Raw genomic sequence first — 16506 nt, 5'->3', positions numbered from 1 at the left:
ATGTGAAGAGCTGATTAATCAACAGGAATTTCTTATGCCACAACATTTAAACATGGTAGAACAAATGGTTGTGGGTAGATACCTGATGAGTGTAGATACATAAATGTCAACACGCTGAATAGAAACATTTCCTCAAAGTGATTTGTTTTGTCCATCACACTTAAAAGTTTCCCTTCCAGACAAAACAATAGCAGATTGTCTTTTGAATGGTTTGACAGGAGCAGGCTTGGTATGAGGTGTTTAGGAGGGATTTTTGGTGTGTGTTTTTGAGAACTAAAAGTATGTTCCTTGTACTGAGAAAGGCTCTTTCTACATTCCAGTTTCCCAGCTTCTTGAGTGTCCTGGTAATGTGCAGATTGGCAGAATATCAACAAATATGTTCTCTACAGTCAGAATGATAACCAAATCAAAAAAACCCTAAAATATTAGAGAAGGCAGGAAAGTTGAGAGTGCAAACAAATTTATCTCAGTTAGCAGCATAGTCTTAAAATATGGTCTGCAATTGCACATTGTTTATAAAACAGAGTTTTTCAAGGAACTTCACATTGAGAGAATGTACCATACTCCAAGCAGCTTGTGTTGTACTGTTTAAATAGTGACATTGTTAAATGGTAGGTTAATGTGCATAACTAAAAACTGTAATTTTTAAAAATATGCTATTATTTTAAATTTTTTTGTTCAATTTCTAATTAAATGTATAAAACTAATATCTAATAATACCAGTTCTACAGTCATATGGTAGTTATTTAATCAAGGAAACTGTAGCATGTTTTGCTTGTAACTTCACAATGATTATTCTTAATTGGGAGCATGTTTGTGAAATTAGATTCACAGGATCCCAGCAGAGTTTGTTTGGAGGGGTCCTTAAAGACCATCTAATTCCAATTCCCATGCCATGGGCAGGGACACCTACTAGACCAGGTTGATCCAAGCCTCATCCAGCCTGGCATTGAACACTTCCAGCAACCTCTGAGCAACCTGTTTAGCCTCACTACCCTCATAGTGAAATTCCTTCCTAATATCTAGTCTAAATCTACCCTCTTTCGGTTTAAAGACATCAGCCCTTGTCCTGTCACTCCATGCCCTTGTAAATAGTCCCTCTGCAGCTCTCTTGTAGCCCCCTTTAGGTACAGGAAGGTGCTGTAGGCTCTCCCCAGAACCTTCTCTTCTCCAGGCTGAACAACCCCGACTGTCTCAGCCTGTCTCCACAAGGAGAGGTCTTCCACCCCTCTGACCCCCTCTTCATGGCCCTCCTCTGGAGACCCAAAACTGGGTGGTTTGCTCTGGGTGGTGTCTCTGGAGCAAATCCTTAGTTAGGTTTACTTGAATTACCATACAAGGAAGTGGCATAGACATTTGGGAGGGTGTGCTTTTCATATTATAAGGTAATTTAAGTGAGGAGGGATTCCTGGGGTCTCCAATTCAATCTGCTGCTCAAAACGGATAAGAGCAGATTGTTCAGGGGCTTCTCCAGCCCAGTCTTGAATGTCTCCAAGGATGAAGTTATTACAGCATCTCTGGGCTTTGTCCCAGTGTTTGGCACCCTCACAGCAGTGATGGCTTCCTGTGTGTAAGCAGAGGCATAGTGAACCCTCACTCCTATATGCAATTACTTTTGGTAGCCTTCAGGTGGCAAAAGAAAGCCTGAATTTGCAAAGTAAAAATAACCAGAGCAGGTATGGCTTAGTTTTAGCTGGTCTTGCTTAGGGAGGAAGGCAGTAATATCAGCCTTCTTGAGCTGCTGCTGTAAATTACAGCTCTCATTCTTTGGAGTGGGAGTGTTGGGGTTGAGCAGTAGTTTGGCATTGTGCTTTCTGCTTCAGCAGAAACTGCTTGGGATGCTCCATTAGGCTGTGCATCTGCCCACTAATCCTCTAACTCTTCAGTTCACCCTAAATAGTTGCTGTTCTTTGCATAGGCGCTGGCAAGCAAGGGCACCCATCCACAGCTTTGTAGTGATAAGCAGTGAAATCACAACCAGTAATATTTTAATTGCCATCTTGGGCCACCACTCTGTAAGGGTGACCTCTTGCTTTCTTACAGGTGCTTTAGATGCTATGAATCAGTTCTTGCTCTGTCATGGTTTTGCAGATGTCTGTAACTTTGGAGAGTAGATTCTTCCCTCTTTCTTCTTTGTTTTTCTCTTTCCACTTCCCTGTGCCTAGGTAAAGTGTTGAGGCACTCCTCTCACCCAGACTAATCATTTCCAACTCAATCCTCACCTAGTACCTGAGAGTTTTGTACTTCTGTATCTTTTTGGTTGCTCACAAAATCTGTAATCGTTTTGAGTGTCGGAAGATGGATTGATTTTTGTTTAATGGGTCAGGGTTTTATGAATGTGAAAAAAAGCAACAGGGAAATAATATTAGATGGAAAAGCATAGTCAGAAATTTAATAGTGTGATTTTCACGGTTTTCAAGTGGGATAATGTGGTGGTTGGGGTGTATGGTATAGGATTTGATTTTTTTTCTGATGACTTGGCCTCCCAGGATCTTGCCCACCCTCAGCTCCTTGATGAGCGGGTGAAATGTTGAGAGACAGTGCTGATGCTATGCCCACCCTGCTCAGCAGTCACCAAACCCTGGTGTGTTATCCGCACCTTTCCAGGTACCAATGCACCTGGAGGGCTGCTGTAGGAAAATGAAACTAATACAGACAGCAAAACCCCAAATCCAGGTCCTCTTCTGTTTATAGGTTAGTGCCTACATATGTCATGAGCTTCTAAAGCGCTCTTATTGGAATAATTAAGCTTTATATTCCATAAATTTTGTAGAACATAGAAATTGCATCATATAGTACAGTAAGGGCTGAAACTTTCTAATAACCAAAGTTAATTTCTTAACCACACGGTAATTATCGGGGGGTGGCCAAGGAAGACTTTTTTTTCTAAAGTTTCACCCAGAAATTTTAGTCTGTTCTATAAGAGCTCACAACAACTATTTCAATGGATAACCATTTTCTGATGAAAACTAAAAACACATTTCCAAGACAGTCTCAATTACTGCTCAGCTGTGTATGCAACACCATTAAATTATGGAAACCAGTAGAGTTTTTATATCTTAAACCACCCCAGCTCTGTGGGTTTGGTTGTTCTCTGTGACATATTTTGTGGGAATAACCTTTGTGGCTTTTCTTCCATTACTTACTGTGGCTGGTCTTTGCTGTTTTCAAATTTGGGATCTTATCCCTTGTTTAATTTCTTTCAATTTTTAAAACTGTTAAAATGCTGTTACTCCCTTATTTGCTCAACTAGTAGCAGAAGAAAACTGCAGAGATGTAAATCTTTTTGTGTCAGGAACATTTTCAAGGATTATTCTGAGATTTAATATTACCCATACACACATTTGTGTACAAATTGGATTGAAAATCTTCCCTCTCAGTAATGAATATAATTGTTTCTCATGTGTTTTTCATAGTATATGCCATTAGCAGATTATGCACTTGAAAAAGCTGACTGATTATTAGTTCAATTTCAGCCATCACAAATCCCCTTGCTCTTGAATTAGAGAAAGGCTAAAAGAGTCATGATTGCACCTGAATTAATTAAACTGAAACATTTTGCATGAGAATATTTATTTAATAGACTGTTGACTGCTTCTGTGGGGCAAAAGACATATGACCAGCTTTTTTCAAGGTGTTTGAATTTCTAAATCTCATTAGATGTCTGTGGGCCTCCTTAGGTATCTAGGTACCTTTAAATACTTGGCCTTTGATCTCCTCCAAATGAAGTTGCTCAATTCATTAGTGGGATGAATAATCTACTTTATTAGACGTGAATGTCATTTTCTACCAGCGCTGATTCAGAGCAGAAGCAAATAATGAATGCAACACTCTCCCTAACTTTGCCTAACCCTTTCAGAACCTCTGTTATCCCCAGGAAACTCTTGGTTTGCCATTGCAGAATGATCTCTGAAGCTGTAAGGTTTTCTAGATTAATCTTGCCATAGTTAATAGAATTTCTTATACAGTTTGTACTGCTTTGTTTTCACATGCTTTATCTTTTTGTATGAATTACTGTAGCAGTCTTTAGAAGAGTAATTTAAACTTAGTTTGCTATTATAATGAGAGATTATTGTGACTAATTCTAAAAGGGCTGCTACTCTACACACTAATTAAATTCAAAGACCTTTTAAACTATTGATAAGATATTTCCTGTAATAACATTATGCCTCTTGTGATAGGCATATCTCTTTTTCTGTGTTCCGTTTTGATTGACTATTTTCAGGCACAGATCTTTAACAAAGACCGGGAGAGGTATAATTCAGCTGTAAATAGACTCTGAGCTGAACAATACTATAGCAAACAAAAGACATCTTGGAGAGCGATGAGCATGGTACAGAAAGACTCATATGTACAGAGAGGATCATTATAGCATTAAAACTGGCTCTATGAAGGAACAAGAATTCTGTGAGCAATTAGAATGACACTTTCTTCTCTGTAGGCCTATGCATCTGAACTTGATCACTTGAAGGGTTTTCTTGGTATCTGAGACCCATTCCCCAAAACTTTTTTTTTTCAATGAGAGTGGAATACAGTCTCTAACATTTACATAATGTCTGGTCTCTCTTCGTGTTGAAATGTAGCATGCTTGGTGCATCTGCAATTGTGTGCCACTCTTCACGAAAACTATTTGGTGGGCTCAAAAACAGCTGGGAGATAGATGGCAAGATAAACACAAGCACATCAGAGTTGTATAAACCTTGTTTTGTCACAGGCCAGGCTGAAGAGGAATGTGAGAAGAGAGAGCTTTTACACTGTGAGGCAGAGATACTTCTGCTGCCTGAGCTTAAAATTGATCATTCATTATTCACCTATACAGGTGAAATGCCATCAGGGTCTGACATTGTATTTGGGGGTGTTTAGAGGCTTACAGTATCTGACTTGCATGGACTAATATTTCAATTTACAAGCTTCAGAATATATTTTACAAGTGTTACATCTTCAATTGTTTGTCTAGTCACTCTGGTTGCATCATTCCACTTACAGGAATATCATGAAAGTATTACTGCCCTTCATTTGGGACACTGTGTAGCAATAAAAAATGTGCTTTAAGGGGTAAAAATTTATACTGGAAGGGAAGAGCTTAAGAGAGTCTGTAGCATAACTGGCAAATACTTTTGATATGGTTATGTCCCACAGGATCCTTCTTTTGCGATGCATTGAGGATTAAAAGTATTTTGTGAATACAGTCAAGTTAGTTTGATTGTATATGTTAAAGTCCCCACTCAAACTTGACAAGATAGCAGTTTCTAGTTTTAATAGTTACCTATTAAACTGCTATTGTCCCAACCTATGAGTTTTTATTACTTTTCTGATTCTGTCTCGTATCTCATTGGGGTGGAGTGTAGCAGTGACTGTGTGTGCCTTGGCTACTGGCTGGGGTTAAGCCACAACACAAGGGTTGGTGCAAGATTTGAGATGTTTTTTTGAAAGAATATGATTGCTACTTTTCTTTCCTTGATATATCAACATGGTTCTAGCAGATGGTGGAAACATACTCTATACGTACCACTGCTGTTTGTTGGGAAATTGCTTCTCCAGGTTTGAAGTGTGTTTACCACCAAGGGATCTACACTTAAATATATTGGATCATGAAGATTCAGTCTGTGAAAAAGGCATTTGGATAAAGGGAAAAATGCTACTAAACTGTGACTAGGTGCTCTTTGCAGTTCTGAAAAAGAATTAGGTTGAGTTGAGTAACTATGAAAGTACATATAGCAGAAATAACATCTGGGAGAAGAGTTAACACAGAGGTGCTAGGAAATAAAAGTTATTTCTCTGGCTATCCCAACTAGCAAGGAAGAGATACAAAGACTTCTTCAAGCTGTGTACTGTTGTGATTGAGGGAAATTTGTGCTTAATCTCTCTGTGTAAATAACTAAATTTGGGGTTCCTGTAAGAAAGTCCAATGTGCAGAAGAGGACAATCCAAATAAAGAATTTAGGACACTTAACCTCTGGGTCAGGGTGGCACCTTGCAAAGCTGAATCAATGCTGTTGAAATAACTTGGTTAAAAAGCCATATTGAAAACTTGGTGCTGGCTCTATTTATGAGCATTGGGAATACTGCATGATATTATTGAAAGTTATCCCTATGCTTGGTTGAAAAAGGACCACCTAGACAAAGACATTTTAAAAGTTTCTTAAACAAGCCAGGTAAAACAAGTCATTATATTTCACAGCTCGTCTTAGACAGTACTGATTAGTCACGACTCAGGCACAGGAGAGAGGAAACCTTCATCAGAGTCCTTGTCTCTGAGTGATTGCTGAGCAATGCTTTGGTGCTTTTATCTAGAGTCTTGCATCTGTTCATACTTTTAAAATAATGAAGAAAAAAAAGTGCAAGGCCTCTTTTAGCTATTTTAAATTGGAAATAGTATTAAATGGAGATGTAAGTTCAGATTTCTCTATAATATTGAGTATCTGTCCTTAACCTGTAAGGGCTTGTATGTAATAAGGAAAATTAAGATCATCTTCAAGGGAATTTCTCACTCCCATCTTACCACAGGGCTGACATCCCTTATCACTTCAGACCAGAAATCTACCAGAGAAGATGTTCTGTTGAGATGACTGCATGTCTGATAAATAGGAATAACTTCATGTTCATAGGCTCTCTCTCAGAATCAGAGGCTTTTACATCTTTTTTCCACCTCATGCAAACATATTACTATGATGTTTTTATTGGACATATGGTGCTCTTCGGCCACAACTGGGTAGTAGTTTGTATGTAGCTGAAATTGAACTTGGCTTCACTTCTCTAAGTCTCACCTTTTATACCTCTGAGGTGTGGCTCTTGTACAAGCCTCCCCAAACTGAGCACTAAAAAGGATTGTTGTTGTTTAACCCCAGCTGGCAACTAAAGCACCATGCAGCTGCTTGCTTACACCCCCTTTGCCCCATGCTGCCACTGTGGGGAGGAGAATCAGAAAGAAAAGCTTAACTTCATTCTTGAGATAAAAACAGTTTAATAATTAAAACAAAGTAAATTTTATTATTATTATAACAACAGCTGTAATGAAAAGAAGAGAGAAAGAATAAAATAAAACCCAAGAGAAAGAAGTGATGCATGGTACAATCACTTTCCACCTGCTGACTGATGCCAGCCCATCCCTTAGCAGCAATCAGCAGCTCTGAGCCAACTCTCCCCAGTGTTTATACTGAACATGGCAGTCTGTGGTATGAAATATCTTTTTGGCTAGTTCAGGTCAGCCATCCTGGCTATCTTCCCTGGCTTTTTGTGCACCTCCTCTCTGGCAGAGCATGGGAAACTGGAAATCCTTGATATGGAGTAAGCACTACTTAGCAACAACCACAACATCAGTGTGTTAACATTATTCTCATACTAAATCCAAAAGACAGCACTATACCAACTACTAAGAAAATTAACTCAATTCCAGTATGAACAAGGACTGTTTTCTACCTCTATTTGCTGACTGGTAGGTGATGTTTCTAACAAAATGTTGTGAAAATACATGTTCTCAAATTGCAATGAGGTTTTCTAGGGCTGAACTGGATTATATTATTTGTGTTCTAGAAGGAAGAGAGATATTTACTTTCTGCATTTCTTCACATCAGTTTTGGAAAAACCCTTTTTTTTCTCTGAAGCAGAAGTTTTAAATTGCAAGGTTTTGAAGCCGGAGTCAAGCCAAAGACTCCTGACAAATGAAAGACCTATAGTCAATTACCTTCTTGTAAGACGTTTTGCCAGCTCAGCTGCCTCTGCAACTCTGAACTAAGACTAATGCTTGCTAGTCCCTCAAGTTATCATTGTTTAGGACTTGCTGTCTGAAAATCAGGTCAGCAAATGCTTTGTATAATAATGTTCAGAAGAAGATTTGCATTGAGATATTAACAAAAATATGATAGGTAATTGATGGTAGGTTCCACAGAAGTGATTCTTTAAATCAGTGAGACCCATTTCGTACAGTGCATGAACAAAAGAATCAAATTACTGCTATGGAAAATAGACTCCTTTATGGTTATTGCAATTACAATTACTGTTTGAAGCAACGATGTTGGCACATTGTTGCCAGATGGAGGATTGGTTTTAGTGGCCACTTAATTAACAACTGGTAAACACTTGCACCCAAATACACATATTTACATATGCAGAGTGCTTACTGTGTCAGAGCAATGCTTCTGGCTTAGAGAGTGAGTGTCATTATTGCAGCCTACTAATGAGCACGTCAGAATAAATTATCCTTTCTGGAACTTTGAGCTGTCTATCTGCCACCTGCACAGGAGCTCCCGAGCTGTGCAATGCCTTGTGAAAGCTGTGACGCTTCAGAAAGCAGCAGAGGGAGTTGGAAAAGTTTGGGTAGCTCAGAAGGAAAGTCCTGCTGTTTCTAAAGAGGCTACTCTAGGACACGTTCCCACCTAAACTCTATCTCATACCATGGCTATGTATATGTAAGAAGTCTGAAAAAGTTTCTTGGCTTAATGTATTTTACAAAGTTGCCTGAGCATCTTTCTTTGACCATGGAGATAAATGGGCTCCGCTCCTCAGCTGCCATAATTCATTGTCTGGCCGGTACAGATCCCACAGTTTAATTATATATTGAGAATAATCTGTCATATTCCTGTATTACCTCCTATCTGAGAATCTCAAACACGATTTTTTGAATTGCACCTCACAGTTCACAGGAGTGCAATGATTCGTACTTGAACCTATTTAGCTGGCAAGAAGATAAATGTAGGGATGACTTAAAAGATCTCTGCAAACAGTATTTCCAAGATTCTAGGGAAGAAAAAGAGCTGCTAGTAATATTGTCATCTTACTTTTAGTCCTGTCTGTTGTTGCCACTGACCAACACTATAGCTGAAATCCAAAAGTTTGGAAAATTGAGTGAGATGTTGGCAACAGAGAGCATTATGGAAAGCAGTCCAAAAAGGAGTGCTAAATTATTCATTTAAGTAATAGCCAGCTGCAAAACTGAAATGGTCCTATTATGAACATTAGTTAACAGTATCATGATGTTCTTAAAATAAGGCAAATGTAATTCTGGAATGTATCAGCCTTGCAAGAGAAGCTCTTCTTGCTTCTCATGGGAAGCACGAGGGTTATTATGCCCAATTTTGAGCATTATTTTAAGAGTATTTATGAGCCAGTCCATGAAGGCTCATCAGAGATCAGAGCTAGGAAATTTTGTCAAGAAGGAAAAATAGGACAAACTCAGGTTATGTAGTAAAGAAGATGCAGGGAGCTGGTAATAAGTCTTCAGATACAAGGATTGCCTGAAAAAGGGAAAAGGATTGTTTTCCCTATTCATGGTGCATTCGATAGAAATAATGGACTCTAAACTGCAGAGAATCAGATTAGCTGTTAGGAAAATATATTTACATAAGGATAATGAATACAATAAATTTTCAGAGGAAAGTGTTTCCCTTTAAGTTCTTTAAGAACTGATTAGATATACCCCTGTCAGGTATAGCTGCAATAGGAACAAGAAGCTGGTCAGAGTGATTCCAGATGTGCTTTCCTGTCATTTGGTGGTTCTCCCATCTCACATTTAAAGCCTGTTTAAAACTTGCTTCTGTCTTGCTTCTTCTATGACAACTGTACCAGAGGATAATCTGAGGTGCAGCTTTGATTCTCTGTTCAATTTAGCAAAGTGATGGGCAGGACAAACATGTTTCCCCCCCACTGATGTTAGGCTAAAATGTGCATCCGACTCACTCCTGTCTCACAGCACATTTTCTGGCTGGCTGCAACTTTGCATTACTCAGAGCATTTCAGCTCTGGCCATTACCTACTGCTGTGGTTTATTGCTGAAGTTTGTATGATACCCAGGGCTCGCGTGAAGAGTCTGTAACTCTCTTTTTCACTTGGTGACTGCCTTTCTTTTGCATCTAATATTTTGGCATATTTACCAAAGGTATCTATTAATGGATCATTTAGATCAGCTGTTTGGATGAAGTTATCCAAGTACTGTTGGATGTGGGAAGGTGGAAAGGACTGCTTCTAGGATAAAAGCCACATTCAAGAGGTTAAGGTTTTACTTAGGACACAATCTTTTACTCAGTATCTGCACAGCACAACTGTACTACAGGTTTTTTTTCAGATTACAAATAATGCTGTGACTTCTAAGCAATGGTTTGGATTACCTTTACATCTGTCTATGTTTTGAAGTTTCCACTTCAAATAATAAATAAATTAATACAGTATTAACTTTACTGGTGACTAATACATTGGAACATCACTGTAGTTGAGCAGTTCTACATTATTGTAAGGTTTTTTCCTTTTCTAATACTTTTGCTGGTCTGGTTTTAAATGTTTCAAAATCGTAAGGGAATGCTTGTTACTATTGATATGGCAAATAAAATCTTTTGTCATTGTTCCTCTGATGCCATATATTTGTAGTATATTTACAATTTGATTAATGACCAAGTTCATTTATAATGCTGAGTTCTTGGGGAAGTTTGGTATGTGGTAAGCAAAGGAGACAATTTTGGAACTGAAATGTGGGACACTTTGCTTACTTCTGTCCTGAATTTAGAGCTACTGACATGTTGAGATAAAATTAATTCCTTCTCCTTGTAAATGGACTTCAGTTTCCAATAAAAATTAATGAGCTGAGTTTTGGAGGCATCTCTGACAGATTTGCTGTTTACAGCTCCCTTCTTATTGTCTTTTAAGTCCAGTTAAACCTTACTTCTGTCCCCTGTGACCATCACTGCAATACTTGAGAAAAATCTCTGTGTTTCTCACTATTCTGTTCAATGCAGTGAATTGTGTTCTTCCCATTCTGCTTGACCCCAAATGCTTTTTTGTCCTCCCATTGCATCCTATGCAGGCTTTCTGGGGACCTTTCTTGTTGGTTGTGGTCTTACTGTGTTAACTCTGATCATGGATTGAGAAAGTACTTTGATACAAAAGGAAAAAAGAAAAAGAAAGCAACATAAAACTGAAATCACAACAAACCATGGATTTACTACAGATTCTAATTATTTTTCCCTTTATTTTTATTTTCCTGCAGATTGTTTCTCAGAGGAAGCTCTCCAAGTCCTTACTCAAACATGGCAACACAGCAGGAAAGTCATCTATAACAGTAAGTCAGTCTTAAACATGCTTTTGTTTTCCTGTTATTTGGAAATATCTAAAGTGACTAATTCTCTCTAAAAGCATCCTGCTAAGCCACCAGAACAGCCCTTGATTGAGAAATGTATTTAAATTGTTTATTTGACAATTTGCACTGTTTCTGACAAATGCTTCTTTTAAGGAAATGGCAACAAATAATGCATAACTTGTAAAAAAGCCATGATACTTACAATTACTACTTTTAGGGTACTTGGATGGCAACAAGTAACTTCTGCTGCTTGAATACTTTTAGTTGAATGATTAGAACCTTCAGAAATTAATTTGTACCTGCTTTGACACATAAAGAAACCTCATCTTTCTTTCCCTTGGGCTTCTTCCAGCTTCTCAGGAAAAAAAAAAAAGTTTGATGAGATTAGTTTTAGATGTGTTGTGATGCAACTGAGGACTGGATTGCCATAGCCCCATATGTAACTTGAAATTTGAAAATCAGTGTATTACCTCTCTTTCATCTTCCTCAATGCTGGCTTGCTTGGGAGATCAGTTTGTCTGCACTGAACCTGCCATGCTTGTGACTTTTGCGGCTCTTTTTTATAAGGCCATAAAAAAATACTCTGCTTTGGGTATATCTGCTCTCTTGCCTCATGAGATTCAGAAGGATTTTTTTTCCTTAATGTGTGATTTGCCAGATGGTTTTCTTCTGGCTTGATTGTTTGGGGTTTTGTTTTCTGCCTTCAGCTGCAAAAGAGAGAGCAGACTCTGAGGTAGTCTCTTGAGCGCCCAGGGAGTTTGATTTCTTAGATGTCTTCCTTTGTGCTTGGCTGGGAATTGATTCTCTTAAATGCATACAGTAAACTTGGTCTTGGTCTGGGATTGGAAGGGAGTTCCCCACTCATCTGGCTGAATAGAACCAGGAGAGAGTTTTGTTCCCTAAATAACTTCATATGGTTTGCCTGCTGGGATGATCTGAGCATACTTCATCTCATCCATCCCTGTGGTGTTCTGGACCTCCCTTCTGTTCTTTGAGGAGCACAAAGTAGTTTAGTCTTGTGAAAACACAAATGCTGTAGTACAACTAAAATTATTAGGCTTGTTAGGGGAGTGTTCTGGCAAAAATTAAATCACTGTGATAAACAGAAGATGAGAGAAAATGAGTTAATAGTCCCTGCTGGCCTCACACTGGATGATAACCATGAAATATGGACCTCATTTAAGTGCTTTGGCTTCTGTCCAGCAGTTCTAAAGAGCAAGTTGACTTGAATGGGAAAAAACTGAACCCACACAAAAAAATACTGTGTGGAAAGTTTTTGTCTCAACAGAATAATTAAAAACTGATTAATGATCATTATTTCTGGACCTGGGGACATACCAGGTGTCTGTCAAGCATGGAAGTTATTTCCTAACTCATTCAGTGTAGTGAATTACGAGTTTTTCATAGTATTTTGAAAGTTCCTATCTTAGCAAGTTTTGCTGGAATTTTGTTAACCTTTTGACTGTGTAATGGCTCATCTACACAATCTTATGATATGGCTGTGGGAAGCAAACAGAACATTGTTTTGCTTCTCCAGCTGGAAGTCTGTCAACCTTTACAAGAGCAGGTTCATTATTTTCAGTTAAAAATACTTCATGAAATTTAGTGTGCAATTCCCAGAGCGCTGTTGGTCACATGCAGCTTAACCAGATCTTGTAAACCACCAGACTACATGGAAGGGAAATGTGTCAGACTCCATGGGTCAAATTTCATCAGCAAGCTGATGTTTGCCTGGAGGATGTGACACACCACATATGTGCCTGTGTGATGGTACTTTATTGCCCAGTTAACCATCTGTGCCCCTGTGTGGCTGCATGTGAGTATTTTGTTTGGAGAAACACCACAGCTTACTGCTGGGAGGTGTCACAGCCAGAGTAGTCTCAGCTCAGGGAATTTTACTTAATTTAATGAATTGCCAATCAAAGTAAACTTTTAACTACTGAGAAGGAAATTGGAAAAAAAAAAAACTCCTAGGGAAAATATTTTTCCCACCCCTCTCCTGTACTCCACTTCTGACACCTCTCCTGCCTCCTTCATAGTCTTCACTCTCTTTGCCTTCACTTTGTGTTGTGCTCAGTCCCTTTGATGAGGTATTGTGTGACACAGGTCAGGATCAGAAAATAGTGATTTTTTTGCTGCTCTTTGAGGTTTTTTTCTCTCATTTTCTTAGTTCTGCTCTGGACTCACGCACACCCTTCAGGGGCATCTCTGCTCCAGGATGGGTCTTACCTGTGGGTGTACACAGAGGTGCCTCCTCCAGCCTGGAGCTCCTCCTTCAGAGAGTGAATCTCCAACTGTGTTCCCACAGCATGGCCTTCTCCATGGCTCCTCCTGGATCTTCTTTAGGGGGGCATTGCAGGCCTCTTACCTCTCCTTCTTTTGTGTCTCTTGCCTCTGGCAGCTGCTGCACTTCCTGACATAGGTTCACAAGATGCATATGGCACCCCATATGCACCTCTGATGGGTTGATGTTTTGGAGAGCAGTCAGCAGCTGCTGCCAAACCAGTCTGGCAAATTTTTTGGGTTTTCCCAGCAGCTCCTCAAGGACCTCAAGTGGTAGAGACAGCCAGATCCTGTCTGGCAAGGTGCCATGGCTGCCATGTGTGTGGTCATGAGCATGAAACACCTAAAAAATAGGTTATTTTGGGAGATTTAATCCATGGGGAGAACATTTACAATGAGGAAAAAGTTTTAAAGCTGTCAAATAGAATATAATGTGGTTTGTTTCAAAGAATATTTTTCAGTGAAATATGCCAGGTTTGGTTAGTGCCTTCTCTCCCCTGAGGCATGTTAATGGCTTACTTAGGAAACTGGTTTAGTTGGTTCTGTTGGGTTTTTTTATAATGTTGCACAGCAGAGTGACTGGCATGATTACTGGTATAGCTTACACCATCTGAAAGAATCGCACTGAATTATTTTAGGATTACTTGCTTCTGACTCCATCCATGGTAAATTGTTTTGCCAATGTGACTATTGCAAAAAAGCTATATCAGGAGAGCTCTCATGCTGAAAATGAGCCTTTCATGGCAGCTAATGCCAGGTGACTTCACTCCTTTCTTCATTTATCTTGCCAAATGATGCTGAAGTGGCATAAAAATAATTGGGCTTTAGACCCGAGTAATACAACCCTTGTAGAGCGTTTTTGTCCCCTTGGACACTGGGAGATTGTGGAATTCTCTGTTTTCCACTCTGAGGAGGAGCACTTGGTCAGAGGAAAGGAATCCCTGGTGGATGTGGGTGTCTGTCCATTGGCAGGTGATTGACAAGGCATAGTTGCATGGCACAAAGTGACTCAGGTTTGTGGGCTGACCAAGGTGATGTCCTTCCTGATGGCAAAGAGAAACACATTAACTTGTTCCACACTTCAGTTTCCTAAATGGGGTCTGCAGTCTTCACACTGAAAAATGGCATAGTTCTCTGCTCCCATTACACCATGCACAACTCAAATGTAGCTTTCAATTTCATTTAGGTGATCGCTGAGGAATTGTCTGGCAACGATGACTACGTTGAACTTTCATTCAGTGCACGGAAATTGGATGACAAGGTAAGCTGCTCGATATTAACCTTTCTGAAAGATATAAGAATGCCTGCAAATATAATTTGATGAGATCTTCCATGACAGATTTTTTTTTAACCTTGTGTTATTAAACACATCAGGGTTTTCAGATGGATGTTCACAATGAGGCTTTCCTCGGGTTGCAAGTAATTAAAAAAAACCTCAAGGAAATCTAATTAAAATCAAGACAAGTTAATTACACTACAACCAAGACAATTTAATTATGTAAAATGCCACAGATCAGAAGTGTTTAGAGAAGTGAACTTTCTGTGAGTAGTCAATGATATTATCACTGAAGTTTCCTAAAATATAGCTAGAAAATTTCATAACAGCTCAGTCATGGTAGACATTTTGTACACCAAAAAGTATATCAAATGTGAGAAAAAGACTTGCATATTTGTGAAAAACTTTTTCCTTCTCTAGGAAAAAACTTTCCACTGACTCAAACACTCCTCAACATTATAAGGAATACCTCTTTCTGAAATTATGTGTTATTGTTTAGCAATTATAACAAGCATCTCAACTCACAGCCCAAGAAAACCTGATGTCTGCTTGTACCACTCTCTGTCATTTTAGTGTGATAGCAGGCATAGAATACTCTGAGGTACATAGTCCCTTCTTATACATGAAGATACTTCTAATTAGAAACATATGGCAGAATTATAAAAAGGTTTAGGATGGTGATGCCCCAAGTGTGTTCTTGTAAACATCTGATGTGAGAGTAGCTTAAAATCAAATCAGTGAAACTACTTTTGGATACATATACATCAGGTTTACAAAGTCAGGTTGTAACTTATGAAAAATATTTTCACTTGAAACTACCAGAAAATCTCAGGCAAGCAGAAAGTACACTGAAAGATGAATAGTACTGGCATATAACTTCAAAATAAACTTTATAAAATGTATAAAATTTTACTGTGCTCAGGATCATTAGCAATCATAAGTGATCAGGACCTGAATTTGCATCTCATCTGAAAAATAAATTACTTTCCTCTTTCAGAGTTGCTGGAGTCTGAGCGGTTTTGAGTTGCATAATTTATTTAGGTGTCAAAATGTAAATTTAACAGCCTTTCTTTAGACAGGTATCTTTAGAGGTGATTCCCAAACTTGTACACAAATTTCTTCCCATTCCACATGCTGTCACATCTAGGAAAAAGGAAAGGACATAAGCAACATAATAGGACTCCACTTAGTTATTGCTTTCCACAAATGCAAGATGTGATCTGCTTTAAATATTATGATTGCTTGTAGCTCTTGTTGGTATAAATTAAAAGGATAGTGCCAGAGTGCAATTCTGAGCCAAGTCAGTGTTGACTGAGAAGCAGAAGTGATTGAAACACTTTATGGGGATAAGGTGAGAAGGATCAGTCTGAAATACTGCAACAGTGTTGTCATTCTTGCCATTTGAACATGTCCAGTCAAGGTGGGCTTCATCTAAAGAAGAATTCCTAGATGATGCAATGTGCAAGTCAAGCAGTGACTCATCATGTCTTATCTGAATCCAAACTCCTGTCTTCAACTGATGAAAATCTCTGGAAATCTATTGCATTGAAAGAAGTCTTTCAATTTCCTCCAGCTAAAGATGTAGCTCAATACCTGGCTGAAACTTGATTTTAAAGGCTGTAACTTTTCGTATAGAGGATACTTCATCTATAAAAAAATTGTACAGCTTATAATGAACTTTGACATCGTTAGATGCAAGGCACTATTGGTAATTATTTTTATTAAGGTTTGAAATTACTTACATTTCACAGTTCAGCCATTGGTGAAAAAGAATGAGTGCTTTGATGTCACAAAAAGGGAAATAAACATCCAAGAATTGAGAAGAGCCAATTTGTAAAATCCTAGGCATGGTTTTGCATGCCTCTCCCCACTCATAGAGGTG

General features: G+C 38.7%; 1 protein-coding gene across 2 annotated transcripts in view; it reads left to right on the top strand.

The window, feature by feature from the left end:
• Positions 1–16506, top strand: part of CPNE4 (copine 4) — a 228295-nt gene that overhangs the window by 119171 nt on the left and 92618 nt on the right. For both annotated transcript variants that reach the window (XM_064704788.1, XM_064704787.1), the window contains 2 exons: positions 10976–11047; positions 14535–14609. In XM_064704788.1, the coding sequence (XP_064560858.1) occupies positions 10976–11047; positions 14535–14609 (147 nt within the window). The remainder of the gene's footprint in view (positions 1–10975; positions 11048–14534; positions 14610–16506) is intronic.

Source organism: Zonotrichia leucophrys, chromosome 2 (genome assembly GCF_028769735.1).
Source record: "Zonotrichia leucophrys gambelii isolate GWCS_2022_RI chromosome 2, RI_Zleu_2.0, whole genome shotgun sequence".
NCBI lineage: Eukaryota > Metazoa > Chordata > Aves > Passeriformes > Passerellidae > Zonotrichia > Zonotrichia leucophrys.
Note: the sequence above shows the minus strand (reverse complement) of the source record. Positions and strands in the feature narration are given on the sequence as shown.